General features: G+C 46.9%; 2 protein-coding genes across 2 annotated transcripts in view; both read right to left on the bottom strand.

Moving 5' to 3' along the window:
- The window catches only part of USP18 (ubiquitin specific peptidase 18), a gene marked incomplete at its 5' end in the record, with an annotated part of 7,269 nt that extends 7,142 nt beyond the window's left edge, over positions 1-127 (bottom strand). Inside the window, one exon of the mRNA XM_084205476.1 lies at positions 4-127. Coding sequence (XP_084061602.1) covers positions 4-127 — 124 coding nt within the window. The remainder of the gene's footprint in view (positions 1-3) is intronic.
- A 6,190-nt stretch (positions 128-6,317) lies between these two features.
- TUBA8 (tubulin alpha 8) lies at positions 6,318-9,761 on the bottom strand (the record flags this gene model as incomplete). Its single annotated transcript, XM_084205482.1, has 4 exons — positions 6,318-6,605; positions 7,117-7,797; positions 8,349-8,497; positions 9,533-9,761. Coding segments are annotated over 4 exons (1,347 nt in total), but the record flags the coding sequence as incomplete, so codon positions are not given.
- Between the last annotated feature and the right edge of the window lie 6,208 nt (positions 9,762-15,969).

The following is a 15,969-nucleotide window of genomic DNA, read 5'->3' as shown; positions in this document are numbered from 1 at the left end:
GGTTTTTGGCCTTCACCTCTTTGGTTTCCTCTTTATTATTCTGTACTTCGATTTCTGCCTCCATGACCTCGCTTGGTGCAACCTCTGGTTTCTTGCTTCTTTCTTGACGTCCACTCGTTTGTCCCATCAACAACACTGCTCAAGGACAGAAGAGACCTTTTCATTATGAAAAAGGTGAAATCAAAAAACCATTGAATGGTTTGCCTTGGAAAGGAACCTTAAAGATTATCTAACTCCAACCCTCTGCCACAGGCAGGGATGTCACCCACTAGACCAGGCTGCTCAGGGCCCCATCCAGCCTAGCCTGGAATATCAATAAAATCAGAAAGATTACTGCAAGAGCATGTGGGATATTTGAATTAACATGGGTGTTGAGGTGTGCAGGCTATTGCTAAGGGAACAGAAACAGAGTCTGACGACAATTGCTCACCCTGTCTTCCTCTTGTGGCTAAATAAATAAATAAATGAGCCTTCATTTCCACAGAAACAGCTCCACCTAGCCAAGGAACTCCACATATCCATGTCCGGGAAGATTTGTTAAATAAGATTATTAAAATTACCCAAAAGCAGATGTTGCAAAACTCCTCTGCTTGGAAAAAGCAGTATTTGATAATAAAATAGTGGCCCAGGTATTGAAAAGGTCAAGCTTCACCTTCTCTTCTGGCCAGATAAGCACCTTTGGTTTCTGTACTGGGCTCCCTGCCTTGGTTTTAAGCCCTGAGTCACAGCACTACTGTGGCACTTTGGACTGTAATTTTGAAAGATATTTAAGTACCAACAAACCAGTTTCTTTTTCTATTCCTTCAAGTGATCACAGGCAAAGTAGCTGTTCACCCAAGAGAACCATTATAATGCCTTGATTTTTAAGGGAGCAATCAACAGTATTACCCTGACAATCTCCTGGGACTCAGCTACTAAAGCAAAATAAAAATGCACAAACAAAACAACCTGATAAAAGTTCAAATGCAACTACACAAAAATTAAACTGCCAACACGGAGACAGAATCAGAAAAAAAGTGGATATTTACGGGGAAAGACCCAAAAAACGGTAGAGGCCCAAAAAATGCTCAGAAAATATTACTTTACAAATATTAAACAGCACATAAAATCAGCCTGAGGCCAAGCACTTGAAAGAATGAAGAAAAGCTACTAAGAAAGGGAAATAAGCAAGATCCTGGTTCTCCCTTTTGTTAAAAAAAAAAAGAAAATCTTTGCTTTAAAAGCATGGGTTTGGGTTAACTATGCCTAACAGTGTCAGATATCAAAGTTACTGAAGATTCAGGCAGAAAAGCTAGAAATGGACTTTTTTCCCTGATTATTACCTTTAAGCTTAAGTACACTTGTTTCCAACTGCACTTTTGATTGTTTCCTTTTGAAGATTACTTCTGATCTCTAAGTGTCACACACTAAGATTCACCAAATGTTGTCGAATTTGTTGAGAAGTTTTTTTTTGGGGGAAAAAAACCAAACTCTGAAAGACAGACTCAAGAGCATTACTTTTTATACCCAAACATGGTGATTAGAACAGCTACAAAGGAAAAGAGAAATTTCATCTGATTTCTCTCTTGCCAAAATATGGCCTGAGCACAGACTGCCTGCTTTCCTGGAGATGATTTAACGACAGGTTCAGGTTTCTGAAAGCTGAGCTGGAGTTTAGCTGGTGTAGAATCCAGGAGGTAAGGGATGCTCCCAGGCAGTGGGGATGTTGAAAGAGACAGAAAGGAGAGGAGCAGGCGGCGCAGAGGTAGCTAAACATAGCTAGGGATGAACTGGGGATAAAGAAAACATGCAAGACACAGGTTTGGTCAGGAAAGGGAGGACTAAGAGTGGGATTGAAGAGCGAGCGCGGCACTGAACGGCTCTGAGGAAAAGGTAGAAAGATCTTAGGACAGGAAGGTGCAGGGGGATACAAGAGGATTTGTGTCTCTGGTTCCATGAAATTTTCCAGGGATCCTGTTGTGGGAGCAGGGACACAAACAGAACTTCCCAACCCCCGCCGGAACCTCCTCGTTTTTCTATCAGAAATACAGTCTTCCTACGACTTGCACTTGACCTCGTTTTCCCTGCACAGGTACATAAAACAACAGGTGAGTGAGCCAAGGAACTGAGCAGCAGGCTCTCCTCCTGCCCCCCATTGCTCCTCTCTCACTGGAGGAGCAGCTTTGCTTTGGTTTTCTTTGCAGGTCAGTGGTCGGGCTGGTACCTCAGTGCCGCAGCTGGCACCAGCTCTGGGCAGAGAGCAGGGAGCAGAGATACCCTCCTTGTACCCTCCAGCCCATCCTCACCTACCCTCACACTCCTCTCCCTCAGCCAGCCCTTTCTCCCTGGCCTGCCCCAGTCTCCATGAGCCCTCCCAAGACACCGGCTCCTCACGACGAACCCGGAGCTGTCCCTTCACTGTGCCTGAGAAGGGTTCCCAGCTCTGGCCCTCGTCACCCCTTCCCTGTCAGCTCCTTTTCCTCCATGGGGTTCCTGAAGTGCCTGGTGCTCTTGTCCCTTCCCTGTCAGCTCCTTTTCCTCCCTGGGGATCCTGGGGTGCCGATGATGCTAAGGCAGGCGGTGGCTGCAGCAGGGAGGCCAGGCTGGATGGGGCTCTGAGCAATCTATTCTCGTGGAAGGTGTCCCTGCCCTCAGCACGGGGGCTGGAATTAGATGATTTCAAGATCCCTTCCAACCCAAACTATTCTATGTTTCTATGGCTCCCCTGAGGTGCTGGCTGCAGCAGAGACTCAGTGTGACGACCACCCTCGAGGGGAAGGAAGCACCTAAAGAGCGCATCACCTCCACATCTCAATGGGATGCAACTGCAAGGAGACTTCCCACTTATCCGCCAAACTACTCTCCGCTATTATTTCCCTCTCTGTTTCCTCTCCTCCTGACACACTGCCCTCCGGCATCCAATCTCACAAACCAGCAAAAACCGGCTTCTTACCGATTCACTCTCGCTGACACGGGGCAGCACCGCACGGCGCACCGCGTCTGCCCGCACCGCTCATCCGGGGGAGCGGCAGGGCTGGGGGGTCCGGGAGGGATGCGGGGTCCGGGACGGCTGCGGGATCCGGGAGGGCTGCGGGATCCGGCAGGGCTGCAGGTTTCGGGAAGGCAGCGGGATCCGGGAGGGCTGCGGGGTCCGGGACGGCTGCGGGGTCCGGGACGGCTGCGGGGTCCGGGACGGCTGCGGGGTCCGGGAGGGCTGCGAGAGCCGGCAGGGCAGCGGGCGGAGCGGAGAGGAGCGGAGCAGGGCGGCCCCGCCGCGTCAGGCAGCGGCAGCGCCCGCCCCGCTTTCAAAGCCGCTCAGTTTTCATTTCCCGCTCGGCCGGGAACAGACACAGAAAGTGAAACTCGGAGCCGCCCTGCGCAGCCTCCCGGCACGGAGGGGGCTGGGAGAAAGCGGCCGAGGGGTTTTCGCTGCTGGTTCTTTGTCCCTTCATGCGGATCGCTTCGCATGTGGCTTCTGGGGGAAGCATTGAGAGGCTGAACTGTCCGCACACAGCTGCGCTCCTGCCCTGTGTCAGGGACCGCTGTGCGGCCCCCATGAGCCGTGGGGAGGAGGCAGCGCACGGGAGGCTTCCACAGGGGTTATCTGCAGCCCAGAGCTGTCCTCTGGAGCGGTCCCAGCTGCAAACCCTCGGGGGAACCTGCTCACACTGCCTGGCTCTGCCGGAGCCAGAACAACTCTACAGTTCTTAGCAGCCGAGGTCCTCAGTCGAGGCATAGGGACAGTGAAAACTGCCCTGAATCGTCACAGGGGGGATGTGGGTATCTATAGGAACAGAAGGGCACAAATGACTCAGTGTCTTGGCTTATGGCAGAGGCTCTCAGCAATAGTTTAAATTTAGTGATGTTCCCTTTCTATTACTGGCTTGTGTGGTGACTGTCCAATAGAAGGAAGGAAGGAAGGGAGAGAGGTGAACCTCTAAGCCATAAATTGCCCAGAGAGAACGAAACCACCTGAGCAAAGTGCAAAAGGACACCGGAGGTTAAACAGGAGCTAGATCTGCCAGGTGGAAGTTGGTAAGGCAGCGTGCAGTTGAAACAGCTTTTGGTAAAGACCTGTGTGAGAGCCTGGACGCTCAGTTAGGAGGAGTATTATGTCTTAAGAAAGGTTTAAGCTTTGCCTGCAGAACTCAGTCATGACACAGCCCTTCCAAAGCAGGCAGCAGGCAGAGGCTGAGCCCAGAAAATGGGTTCAGATGAAGGGAGGGCTCAGACTGAAAGGCGCAGTGTTGGAGTGTCCAAACACACTGTCCCTTGGACAAAAGCTGCTGATAAGTGCCACGGCACTCCTAATGCCCAAATAGCTCCAAAAAGTGCATTGACTGCTTCGAGAGCAGGGCTCCTGATTACTGAGTGTCCTTGCAAATAAAATACATTGTACTGTTGGTGGTCAGGATGAGATCTAAAAAGCCTTTGGGAAGTTAAGAAATCCACATCCAGTGTTATGGCCAATCAGCCAACATGAATTGCCTCATCCGAGATGTGAATATCCCAGTGCTTCGGAGAGTTTTCACAGCTGAGTCATTGTGTAAGGGAGGCATGACAAGGATTTATCCCACCTTGCAGGGTTGCCTCTTATCAGCCCCTTTTTTTATCTGGAAACCCAGGCTGAAGCCTCAGGTGTGCACGCCCTTCTGCACGTGGGAGGCCCCTCTGTGCATCACTGGAGAAGCACCCAGTGATTGCTCAAGCCATGAGCACCAACAGCCCAGTCTCTTACAGTACCTGGGCTGTTCCAGAGATGGTTGGGTATTTGAGCAGTGCTGGAACAATTTGGTTTGCTTGGTTTAGAAACATGGTTTCTGCCGTGCACTTCTGTACAGAAGACCGGGATCAAACACTGTTTACCCCCATTCTGTATTCTGGGAAAATCCAGTCCAGCTTTTGGAAAAAAAATCCAATCTGGGGTTTCCCCCATTCTGTAATCTGGGTAAACCCAGTCCGGGTTTTCCCCCATTCTGTAATCTGGGTAAATTCAGTCCGGGTTTTCCCCCATTCCGTATTCTAGGTAAATCCAGTCCGTGTTTTACCCTATTCCGTATTCTGGGTAAATCCAGTCCGTATTTTACTCCATTCCATATTCTGGGTAAATCCAGTCCGTGTTTTCCCCCATTCCGTATTCCAGGAAAAAATCCACACCGTGTTTTTCCCCATTCCACACTCCGGGAAAATCCAGTCAGGGTTTTTCTCCATTCCGTATTCCATGCAAAACCAGTCCATGTTTTTCCCTATTCTGTACTCCAGGTTAATCCAGTCCGGGTTTTCCGCCATGCCCCATCCCGGCCCATCCCGGTGATTTCGGGACGGTGCCGCTGCAATCCCGGTTTATCGGTTCTGGTTTCCTTCAACTCAGGCAGCCTCAGGTTTAATATGAGAAGCAGCGAGGTTTGCTCGGCTTGGTGAGTGAGGCTCAGCGCGGGATTCAGTGAAATCCCTCTGGAAATCCATGGCCAGGGCAGCCCCAGGGTGGATGAGGATGAGGAGGATGGGGCAGCCCCAGGTGTGGTCAGTGAGGATGAGGAGGGGGTGAAGCAGTCCCAGGTGTGGTCAGTGAGGATGAGGAGGGGGTGAAGCAGTCCCAGGTGTGGTCAGTGAGGATGCGGAGGGGGTGAAGCAGCCCCAGGTGTGGTCAGTGAGGATGAGGAGGGTCGGGGCAACCCCAGGTGGGATCAGTGAGGATGAGGAGGGGGTGAAGCAGCCCCAGGTATGGTCAGTGAGGATGAGGAGGGGGTGAAGCAGCCCCAGGTGTGGTCAGTGAGGATGAGGAGGATGGGGCAGCCCCAGGCGTGGTCAGTGAGGATGAGGAGGGCCCAGCCTGCTCAGGGCTGCTCTCAGGAATGTTACTGGTTCCTGCACCTTTCAGGGGGGTTCCTGTACCTGCTGGAGGGGGTCATCCCCAGGAATTTCCCAAATGACAGCAGTGACAGCATTTGCAGGGCAGGGGGAACACCTGGGTGCTCCTGGGGCATTGCTCAGGTGACCAGAGGGACAATCCCTGTGCCCCAGGGCAGTGCAGGAGAGGGGAGCAGCACACCTGAGCAGGTGGGGGTGCAGGGAAGATCCTTTCTCTTTTTCTTTTTGATTTCATCTTCCCAGTCCCATCCCAGTGCCTCTGGTCCCCTGCCCAGTGCCCCCAGTCCCTCCCTAGTATGCCCCAGGGACCCCAGACTGCAGCTGATGATATCTTACAGGATAATTTGCCTGTCATTTATGTAATAAAAAATGTCCTCTCCTACATTTATGTTTACAACATACAGAAAATCTGAGCTAATTGTTGATGTGTGCCATACAGTGATTCAGAGACAAAATGTATTTTTTAATTACTCCCCGTCATTCTCCTCTTCGAATGAGTCAGTTCCCACTTCTTCATAGTCCTTTTCCAGGGCAGCCAGGTCCTCTCTGGCCTCTGCAAACTCTCCCTCCTCCATGCCTTCTCCCACATACCAGTGCACAAAAGCTCTCTTGGCGTACATCAGGTCAAACTTGTGGTCCAGCCTTGCCCAGGCCTCGGCGATGGCCGTGGTGTTGCTCAGCATGCAGACTGCCCGCTGCACTTGGGCCAGGTCTCCTCCAGGAACAACTGTAGGGGGCTGGTAGTTGATCCCAACCTGGAAACAGGGATGTGAGAGAAGGCTGTACAACTTATTTATATGTACAAGTTACTTCCTAACAGCAGGAGCAGGAGGCAGTCAAAGAGCTGAAGAAAGGTGAGTGAAGTTACAGATGCTGGGGTAGGGTGGTGCCAGATGCAAAGGCCATTACAAATGTCAAAGAGCATGAAACACTCTAATATCTATACTATTCTACTGTTTAATGCACTCTGATGAGTTTGTAGCTTTCCTAACAGCTACTGAACATAGAGTTTCACCTAAACACTCTGTAGAAACTAATATAAAAAGTTGGTTCCCAGTTGGAAGTTTTCATTCTTGAAGTGACAGTCGCGAGTTTCTGGGCAGTGGAGTAGAGTGCTTGGCAGATTCAGTTTAGATGTAATATAGATGTAATATAATATAATAGAATATAATAAAGTAATTAATTAGCCTTCTGATAAGATGGAGTCAGACACATCATTCCTCCCGGATGTTGGGCAAAAATATCCACTAGAGCAGCCCCACTCACCTTGAAGCCTGTGGGACACCAGTCGACAAACTGGATGGTTCTCTTGGTCTTGATGGCAGCGATGGCCACGTTGACGTCCTTGGGCACCACGTCCCCCCGGTAGAGCATGCAGCAAGCCATGTACTTGCCGTGCCTGGGGTCACACTTCACCATCTGGTTGTTGGGCTCGAAGCAGGCGTTGGTGATCTCGGCCACCGAGAGCTGCTCGTGGTGCGCCCTGTCGGAGGAGATGATGGGGGCGTAGGTGACCAGCGGGAAGTGGATGCGCGGGTAGGGCACCAGGTTGGTCTGGAACTCCGTCAGGTCCACGTTGAGGGCGCCGTCGAAGCGCAGCGAGGCGGTGATGGAGGACACGATCTGGCTGATGAGGCGGTTCAGGTTGGTGTAGGTGGGGCGCTCGATGGCCAGGTTGCGGCGGCAGATGTCGTAGATGGCCTCGTTGTCCACCATGAAGGCGCAGTCCGAGTGCTCCAGCGTGGTGTGCGTGGTCAGGATGGAGTTGTAGGGCTCCACCACGGCAGTGGAGACCTGAGGGGCCGGGTAGATGGCAAACTCCAGCTTGGACTTCTTGCCGTAATCCACAGAGAGGCGTTCCATCAGCAGGGAGGTGAATCCGGAGCCGGTACCGCCACCAAAGCTGTGGAAGATCAGGAATCCTTGCAGCCCAGAACAGGCATCAGTCTAGAAAGCAAAAGAGAAAGTGAAACAGCAGCGGCTGGAAAAGGTGGAAAAGGCTTTGCTGTGTGAGTTTCTCCTGAGCTGAAGGAGTGAGCAGTCATAGGCAGTATACAGCATAGATTTCATGTCACGTTTTCCTGGGAAGGGACTGGTGATAGTTCCAACCTTTGCTTTCCTCACTGTCTCAACCTATGACCTAGGGATCTGTCCAGGCCTCTCTCTCTCTGAACTTCACACTGCTCTGTTATTCTAGCTGAAACCAGCAATGTACAACTGCATAATCCACCCTTCAGTATCAGTATTGGTGCTGAAGGGCTGTGCTAATAATTAAAAATTACATATTCCTAACCCCTCTATAAAAATGCCTGGAGGCATGCAGCTGGGAAGTGAACTACTGGGCTTCTCTCTTCTATACCATGTCCAAGATACCATCTGCATGACTTGCAATCTCTTTGCTGAACCATTGCTATCATTTGCAATTAACAAGCTGTTAGTTCTGCCCTTCTTTCTTCTGCAGAGTCCAAACTGCTGTTTCAGAGCTGCTGGGAGCTTACCAGCTTACGGACACGATCCAGCACCATGTCAATGCTTTCCTTGCCAATGGTGTAGTGGCCACGGGCATAGTTATTGGCTGCATCTTCCTTTCCAGTGATCAGCTGTTCTGGATGGAAAAGCTCCCGGAAGGGGCCAGCACGTACTTCATCTGAAGAAGAAAGAGAAATTGTAAGAATGTGGTGTTTGTGAGGGTCCCCAGGACGAGGTGAAAGATGAGAATCTGACTCCGTGTTCTCAGAAGGCTGATTTATTATTCTATTCTATTCCATTCCATTCCATTCTGCTATACTAAAACTATACTAAAGAAAGAGAAGGATACATCAGAAGGCTTAACAAGAATGAATAATAAAAACCCGTGACTGACTCCTCAGAGTCTGACACAGCTGGACTGTGATTGGCCATTAATTTAAAACAAATCACATATTTGGATAAACAATCTCCAGACCACATTCCAGAGCAGCAAAACATGGAGAAGCTGAGGCTTCTCATCTTCCCAGGAGAAGAAATCCTGGAAAAGGGATTTTTCAGAAAATGCCATGGCGACAGTAAGAATATGCTCCAGTGCCAACAAATTCTGGTTGTTGTTGGCATCAGTGCATGCTCTCGGTCACAGGAGCTCATGATGTCAAAAGACAGATGCTGATGGAGAAGGGAAACGTCTCCAGAGCATTTTTTCATTGTTGCATTTGTTTGATTTATTGTACATCTTCAGTTCAGCCACTTAGCTTCTCATAAGCTTGTTGGTGACAAGTACAGCCTGCATCCACAAGTCCCCAGAAAAAAACAGTGTGAAGAAATTCAGGTGTCCCAATTTTCAGACATTCTTCTAATACTGGAGAGAAGTAATCAGGCTCCTGCTTTGAATCCAAACTGAAGAAAAGCAGAATCTGAATGGCAAAAATGTCACGATAAACAAACCCAAAAGTTAAATAATGATGCAAAGAGAAGTTGTACACACCACGTGTATCAGCCACTAAACTGCTGGGGATCCTCTTGTTCCTATGTTTGTAACACCTGTGACAGAATCCAGCGTCCTGTGTCACAAGAAAATTGATTTCATGCTACCTGGGGGTAGCCTGAGGTGCAAAGGGCCACTTTGTGCCAGTGGAGACTGGTGGCAGAGCATGGTGATGTGAGGAAAAGCAATCCCATCTCCGTTTTGCAGGTTTATTTCTATACTGACCTACCACAGTGGGTTCCAAGTCCACCATTACAGCCCGTGGCACGTGCTTCCCAGTGGCTGTTTCGTTGAAAAACGTGGTGAAAGAGTCATCAGAGCTGAGTTTGTCCTGCAGGTCCTTGAAGGTGCCATCAGGCTGAATGCCATGCTCCAGGCAGAAGAGCTCCCAGCACGCATTTCCTATCTGCACTCCAGCCTGGCCAACGTGAACAGAGATGCACTCACGCTGAGGAGAGAGACAGACAGAGGAGACAGGGTCAGAAAATCAGTGTGCCTTAGCCCTCCCTGTTCCATGATGGTTACCTTTTCCCTGTGTATTGCTTTTCCAAAAAATCAGGGAATTGTCACTGTCAGCTGTTTGTTTGGTTGTTCAGCCCCATGAGCACAATGAGGCTGCACGTGCCAGATACTGGGACAGTGTGGTATTTTCAAGGTCCCCTGACAAAGGGAGGAATTGAGAATCTGACTCCATGTTCTTGGAAGGCTAATTTATTATTCTATTCTATTCTATTCTATTCTATTCTATTCTATTCTATTCTATTCTATTCTATTCTATTCTATTCTATTCTATTCTATTCTATTCTATTCCATTCCATTCCATTCCATGCCATTCCATTCCATTCCAGAATGCTATACTAAAACTACACTGAAGAATCAAGAAGGGATACTTACAGATACTTAACAAGACACTAATGAAAAACTGGTGTCTCTCTCCTCAGAGTCTGACACAGCCTGACCGTGATTGGTCATTAACTCAAAACAATTCACATGTTGGATAAACAATCTCCAACCACATTCCAAAGCAGCAAAACAGAGAAGCAAATGAGATAATATTGTTTTCCTTTTTCTCTGAGGCTTCTCAGCTTCCCAGGAGAAGAATCCTGGGCAAAGAGGATTTTTCAGAAAATATGACAGTGACAGGACAATTCTTTAAAAAATTGAGATCTGTGTGCTGTACTACAGAAGTATATTGAAACAGTCAGGAAAAATAAATTTCAATTACACAAACCCCACCTTTCTTCCTGGATTGGCCCTGCTGAAGAGCACATCCCAGTTTAGTTTATTTTTACTCCTGGCTGGAACCTGACACAGCCATGTGGCATCCCTCACCCTTATGTAACCCAAGGCAGGTGATGTCTTTTGATCCTTCTACCACCAGCAGGCTATGGTGGAAATTTGGAAGAGCTGCTTTCGCCTAAGGAAATTATTCCAATTTTCTTGGTCAAAATAAATTTTCCTTCCAGCTTCTGAGCAGCCACTAATTTTACATCATGGGTCCATTGCTTGTCAGGCAGTGCCATTGCAGTGAAGTGTATGTGCATAATTTCCAGCATTGTTTCTGTGGCAGCCAGGAAGAGAAAACTGTATAACACCATCCTAAAGTAGGCAGGTGTCAATTGCTCCAAAATCCTGTACACTTAAAAGTACAGGAGCATGAAGGCCCTGCTGCTGGATTTCATAAGTTCACAAGCAGAATTATAAAGCAAATATTTCTGGGTTAGTCCCAGCAATTGCAACACTGGGTGTAGTGAAAGGCATTTTTTTGAGGAGAGAGTGGTTTCAGGCATGTGGATTTTTTCAGATTTGGTTTCTGCTTTGGAGCAGTTAAAGCTGCCTGAGCTCTGGTTTTGTGATCCCCAGGGCCCTGTCTATACTAGGGAGTAAAAAGAAGGTTATAGTACTGAACACTGGCCTGTGATCTCCTGTGCTGATTGATAATTCCAAAAAATTAGCACAATTTTAGCTTAGTCCAGTTAAAATTTTTCCAGACAATGCTTGGGCACCATGCAGAAAGCAATTCATTGTCAAGAATGGTTTCCAGTGAGCAGCTCACTGACCACTGCCAGGCTTTGGAGAGGGAAGGAGAACTGAGATGCCCAGCTGTGAAGCAGACCTGGCTTTAAGGGCAGAGGATGGTCCTCACTCATTCTTGTTTTGTAATATTGCATTTAGAGATAACCAATGGCACTATCAGATTTGACCAGTTAATTTTTTTTACATTAAATTCTGTAACTGCTTACCTAGCAAAATCATTCTGTGACCTGAGAATTAAATGTATCCTGCCCAAAAACTAAATTTTCAGTCACAATGTGCGACCATCAACATCTCTGGAGCAGTGTTTTCTTCACAAATTGACATATATTTGTGTTTGAGAAACATAACTGAAGACATTTTTTCAGAAGCAACTAGTATTTCAAAAGTCATCACTGCCCCAGCTAGTCATCCCCAGAAGTTCAAATGAACATGAAAGCTCTTTAAATATTTTATTCAGTGAAATAAACTATTTCTATTCAGTACTAATTTCTAAGCTGAATGTTTTTGCTGACTCTGCAAATGCATGTGCTCTCAAGTGTACTTGCACAACCCTGTTTTTGTCAACTGAGTTGTGCAAAAGTCTCTGAGTGATTTGAGTGGCAGTGGGGCTCCATAAATCGGTGTGTTGCAATCTGGAGGATTACTCAGGAGACACTGAGGGCATATTTGGGCTTAGAGAATTCAATAAATGCTGACTATCCTGCCTTTTCTTTCAAATCCAATTGTGAATCTGTGAGGCTGGCAAGCAGCAAGAAAAATAAGGGTTTTTCTTTTCAAACACAGCAATGAGGCCAGCTGGCTTTTAAAAGGAATATCTTTTAAAGCAAAACTACAATTACAAGTCAAGCAATATTTTAAACCTAAAGAGCTGCTTTGCTCATTTCTTCAGGTCTGCAGAGGAATTGGTCTGTTTTTTCACAGATAGAACAAGTAAATGCTTCTTTAGGAAGTTAGTATTGTAAAACTTCATATAGGACTGCAGTTGAAGACTTTTCAGACTGAGTTTTCAGCTGCACTAGTTAGAAACCATATCTCAACCCTGCTTTTTGAGCCATTTAATCTCCTCCTTCCCCAGCAATAATTTGGAAATATTCTGCCAAAGAGAGAAGACTGTGAAAAAGAGGTTTCTGACTTTGCATAGTGAACAGCATTAAAATAGATGCCAGACTTTTAGCAGGGAAGAGGGTGGGCCTTCTTCAGCGTCACAGCCAGAGTAAACTGATCTTTACGTGATATTTTAATTTGGAGCCATTTCCAAACTCATGTTTCACATCCCACCACTTAATGTCTGTAGACCCAGGACAGGTCTAACAAAGAAACAGTAGAAAGGACCAGATCCTTTGTGAAACTACACCTGGGACAGCTTTGAGTCTTAAAAAACCAATCTCTCTCCAGGATTTACTGCAAAAGGGAGACTTTAGTCTTCCAGCTGTTCCACAAACACACTCACTTCCCTAGGTCTGGGAAGCCCCTGGAAGTATTTTGCCTGTGAGATGAGCTGGCAGAAAGTAGCATAGTTCTTCCTCTGCACCAAAATTAGACTCAGTGCTAGAGATATAATATAGAGGTACAAGGTGAAATGGATTTTTTCACATTCTAAGAGGTTTTGAGATATTTCTATAAATTTATAACAATCCACCAAAACTTAAAAACAAAGGGCATTTTTTCACTTACTTAAATGCATACGTATATAAAAGAATTCATGGACTCCAGAAACACACATGTATACCCTGTATAGCTATGGACAGTGTAGCCATTGGGGCTAAATTAATTTGAAACAGACACAAAGGCAAATAACTTCTTTGGTTTATTTCTAAAAAAAAATTGTCTTGCATGAAAATCAACTGGGGAAAACGTGGTCACAACAGAAAGTACCAAACAGCTAAGACTCCACACCTAATTTATTTTATAATCCCACTAGTTAGGGACTGTCTGAAGCATTAACACAGTAATGCTTCAGTGAGATTTCCTGCACTCCTTTCCCATGTTCTCATGTGGTGAGTGGTGTGTGAAATCAGGTCAGTGGCAGAACCTGTTGATAATGAGAACAGACCCCAGTGCTTCCCTCGCCCACAGCCCTCCCAGCCCCCTGTGCCTGGTGCTGCCCCATCCCCCTTACCATGGTGTCTGCAGAGGTGTTTCCCTCCCTTTGGGGTCACTGGTGGCAGGTCTGTGCAGGAGCCTGGCTCTGGGCTGCAGGGCAGGAGGCTCCCAGGGCCGGGCAGCAGCACCTGCTGCTGCGCTTCAGCGTCACAGCGCCGCGGGACGAGGTCACCCTGCTGCCTCCAGCACCCTCCTGGGCAAATCCACCCACACAGCCTGGGCTCAGAGACACCCCAGGCTGCAAACTCTCTGCAGCCAGGGCTGGCATGCTCATTGAATTGGAGCCTGGCCGTGGAACACATTGTACACTGTGCTTTCTCACACCTCGGGGTTTTACATCACCGTCCCAGTTCCCTGTTCTGCCAGCACAAACTTCTGTAGGTGAAAATCACACCTGAATTCCAGTGCAGAGGGCATAAGAGAGCAAATGAATGGAAAAGAGAAGGATAGAAGAAAAAAAGAGAGATCTGGAAAGTAAACATAACTACCATCCTTAAGTGGGCTCTACTAGGTTTTAAATTATCTCCTGGCTTCTCTATTACCATTTCAATTTACTTCTGTTATTTCTCTTTCCACGTGCAGTCATCCAGGCTGTCAGCAGTACAGGACAGCTTTCAGTACAGACTCTCACTTCTCTGCCCAAACACAGAAAGAAATTTGATTCTTATTGTAGTGTTTATTGTAGGACAGATCACCCCAACATTCTGACATCAAATTAGTGCAGTCACCTCCTCCACTTTGCTCCTTCTGCACTAGTTCACCACTGGAAAGCAGCAGCTTGTCTCAGTAGAGAAATCCTTGTGGTTGCAACCCTTAAGTAACAAAGAAGAAGGCACACTTAATTGCTTGAATCTGCATCATGTATCCCCTGACTTTATAAATGTACTGTTTATGATGATGTTGAATCAGCAGATCAGCAGATGATGTTGAATCAGCAGATATTAAATAGGCAATTCCTAAAATGTAGGTTAGTCTACTCTGACATGATGATATTAATAGATTGTTCTGCCACTGCTGGCAACCAGCATAGAAGTATCTTCTTTAACACCTGCATTTTAACAGTGACAACTAGTTCATACTGGTTTTTATAAAGTCACTTTGGTATAGTCTTCATTTTGCTGTTCTTTACTTAAGCCTGCAAATCATTACTCTTTGATTTTGGCTGGGAAAAGCTACAGGGCCACAATTTCTGGAGCCAAAGAATTTCCATGATAATTTCCATCTGCTGCTTTGCTCAAGCTGAATCTCAGAGTTCTTCAGAAAACTGTCAAATCATTGCTTTGAGACTAAGGACTAGGTTGCTTTAGTGTTTTTCTAGTGGAAGTGGAAACATTCCAGACAAGCTCTGGTGCTCTGGACAATCTGAAATGTTAATGCTCACAGCTTCAGAGAACCAGGAAAAAGTCTCACAGGAAACACTTGGAGCAGTCCATCACCCAAAACCACTTAGGCACACTTTGAGTCAACATGTCAGATCTAGTAGCAACAAAATCTAAAAGAGATCTGTGATTTACTGCATTATTTGCAACAGTCCTTTGTGGCATTTTCTCTGCCAGTGGGAGCCACAGAGACACGAGGCAGGTATGGCCTGGACCTGGATTCTTGGAAAGTAAGTCATGATAGATGCTGGCATTCAACCTCTGTGGGCAGATGGTGAGCTGCCATATGAAACCTAAAGCCTTTTTCTCTAACTAAAGATAGACACATCTCTGAAAATGGCATTTTTGAATACTCTAGAACTCAGAAGTACTGTTGTACTGGTTTAACCCCAGCTGGCAACTGAGCACTGAATCAGAACAGTCAGAGAGAACCTGTGGGTTGAGGTATAGTTTAGCACACAAAGCCAAAGTTGTGCACACAAGCAAAGCAAACCAAGGAGTGGATTCACACTTCCATGGGCAGGCAGGTGTTCAGCTACAACCAGGATTGCAGGGCTCCATCACTCTGAATGTGATTTCTGATTTCTCCTTCTTCCCCCAACTCAATGTGCTGGGGAAATATTCTGGAGATTGAAATACATCAAGAGGCCAATGAAGGACAGTAAAATGCTTTTTCTCCTCTACTGGATGTACATCACTCCCTCCCAACAGGCTGGTTGCCTGAATGACTCACCAGCAGTGTCACAATCATGGATTATTTTAGAACATTATCATGCCATTTTACAAAACAGTGCACTCTCAGGCGATCAAAATCCTCTTTTCCTTTTAATTTGGGATGTGTAAGTCTTTGCCATTTCTCACTCATTTTAATACCTTCCTCAGAAAGCAAATGAAGATTTCCTTGTGTTCCCTGTATAATTGTTTCCTGTTGGTCTGTTGCCACCTGCTGGGAGAACCAGCAGCATTTCATTTCATTTCAGGATTTCTGAACTTCCCAAGTCTAGTAATTAAGCACCTGTATAACACTGCTACATTGATAAAATACTGGTTTTCAGGCATTATCCCTGAAACAGAGAACCGTGCTATGTATTTTTACTTTTTATTTGTAGGGTTTTCTCCCCTAATACAGTAAGGTCAGAACTG

This window comes from Fringilla coelebs (assembly GCF_963513975.1).
Source record: "Fringilla coelebs genome assembly, chromosome: 5".
NCBI classification, from domain to species: domain Eukaryota; kingdom Metazoa; phylum Chordata; class Aves; order Passeriformes; family Fringillidae; genus Fringilla; species Fringilla coelebs.
This window is presented reverse-complemented; position numbering and strand designations above follow the sequence as displayed.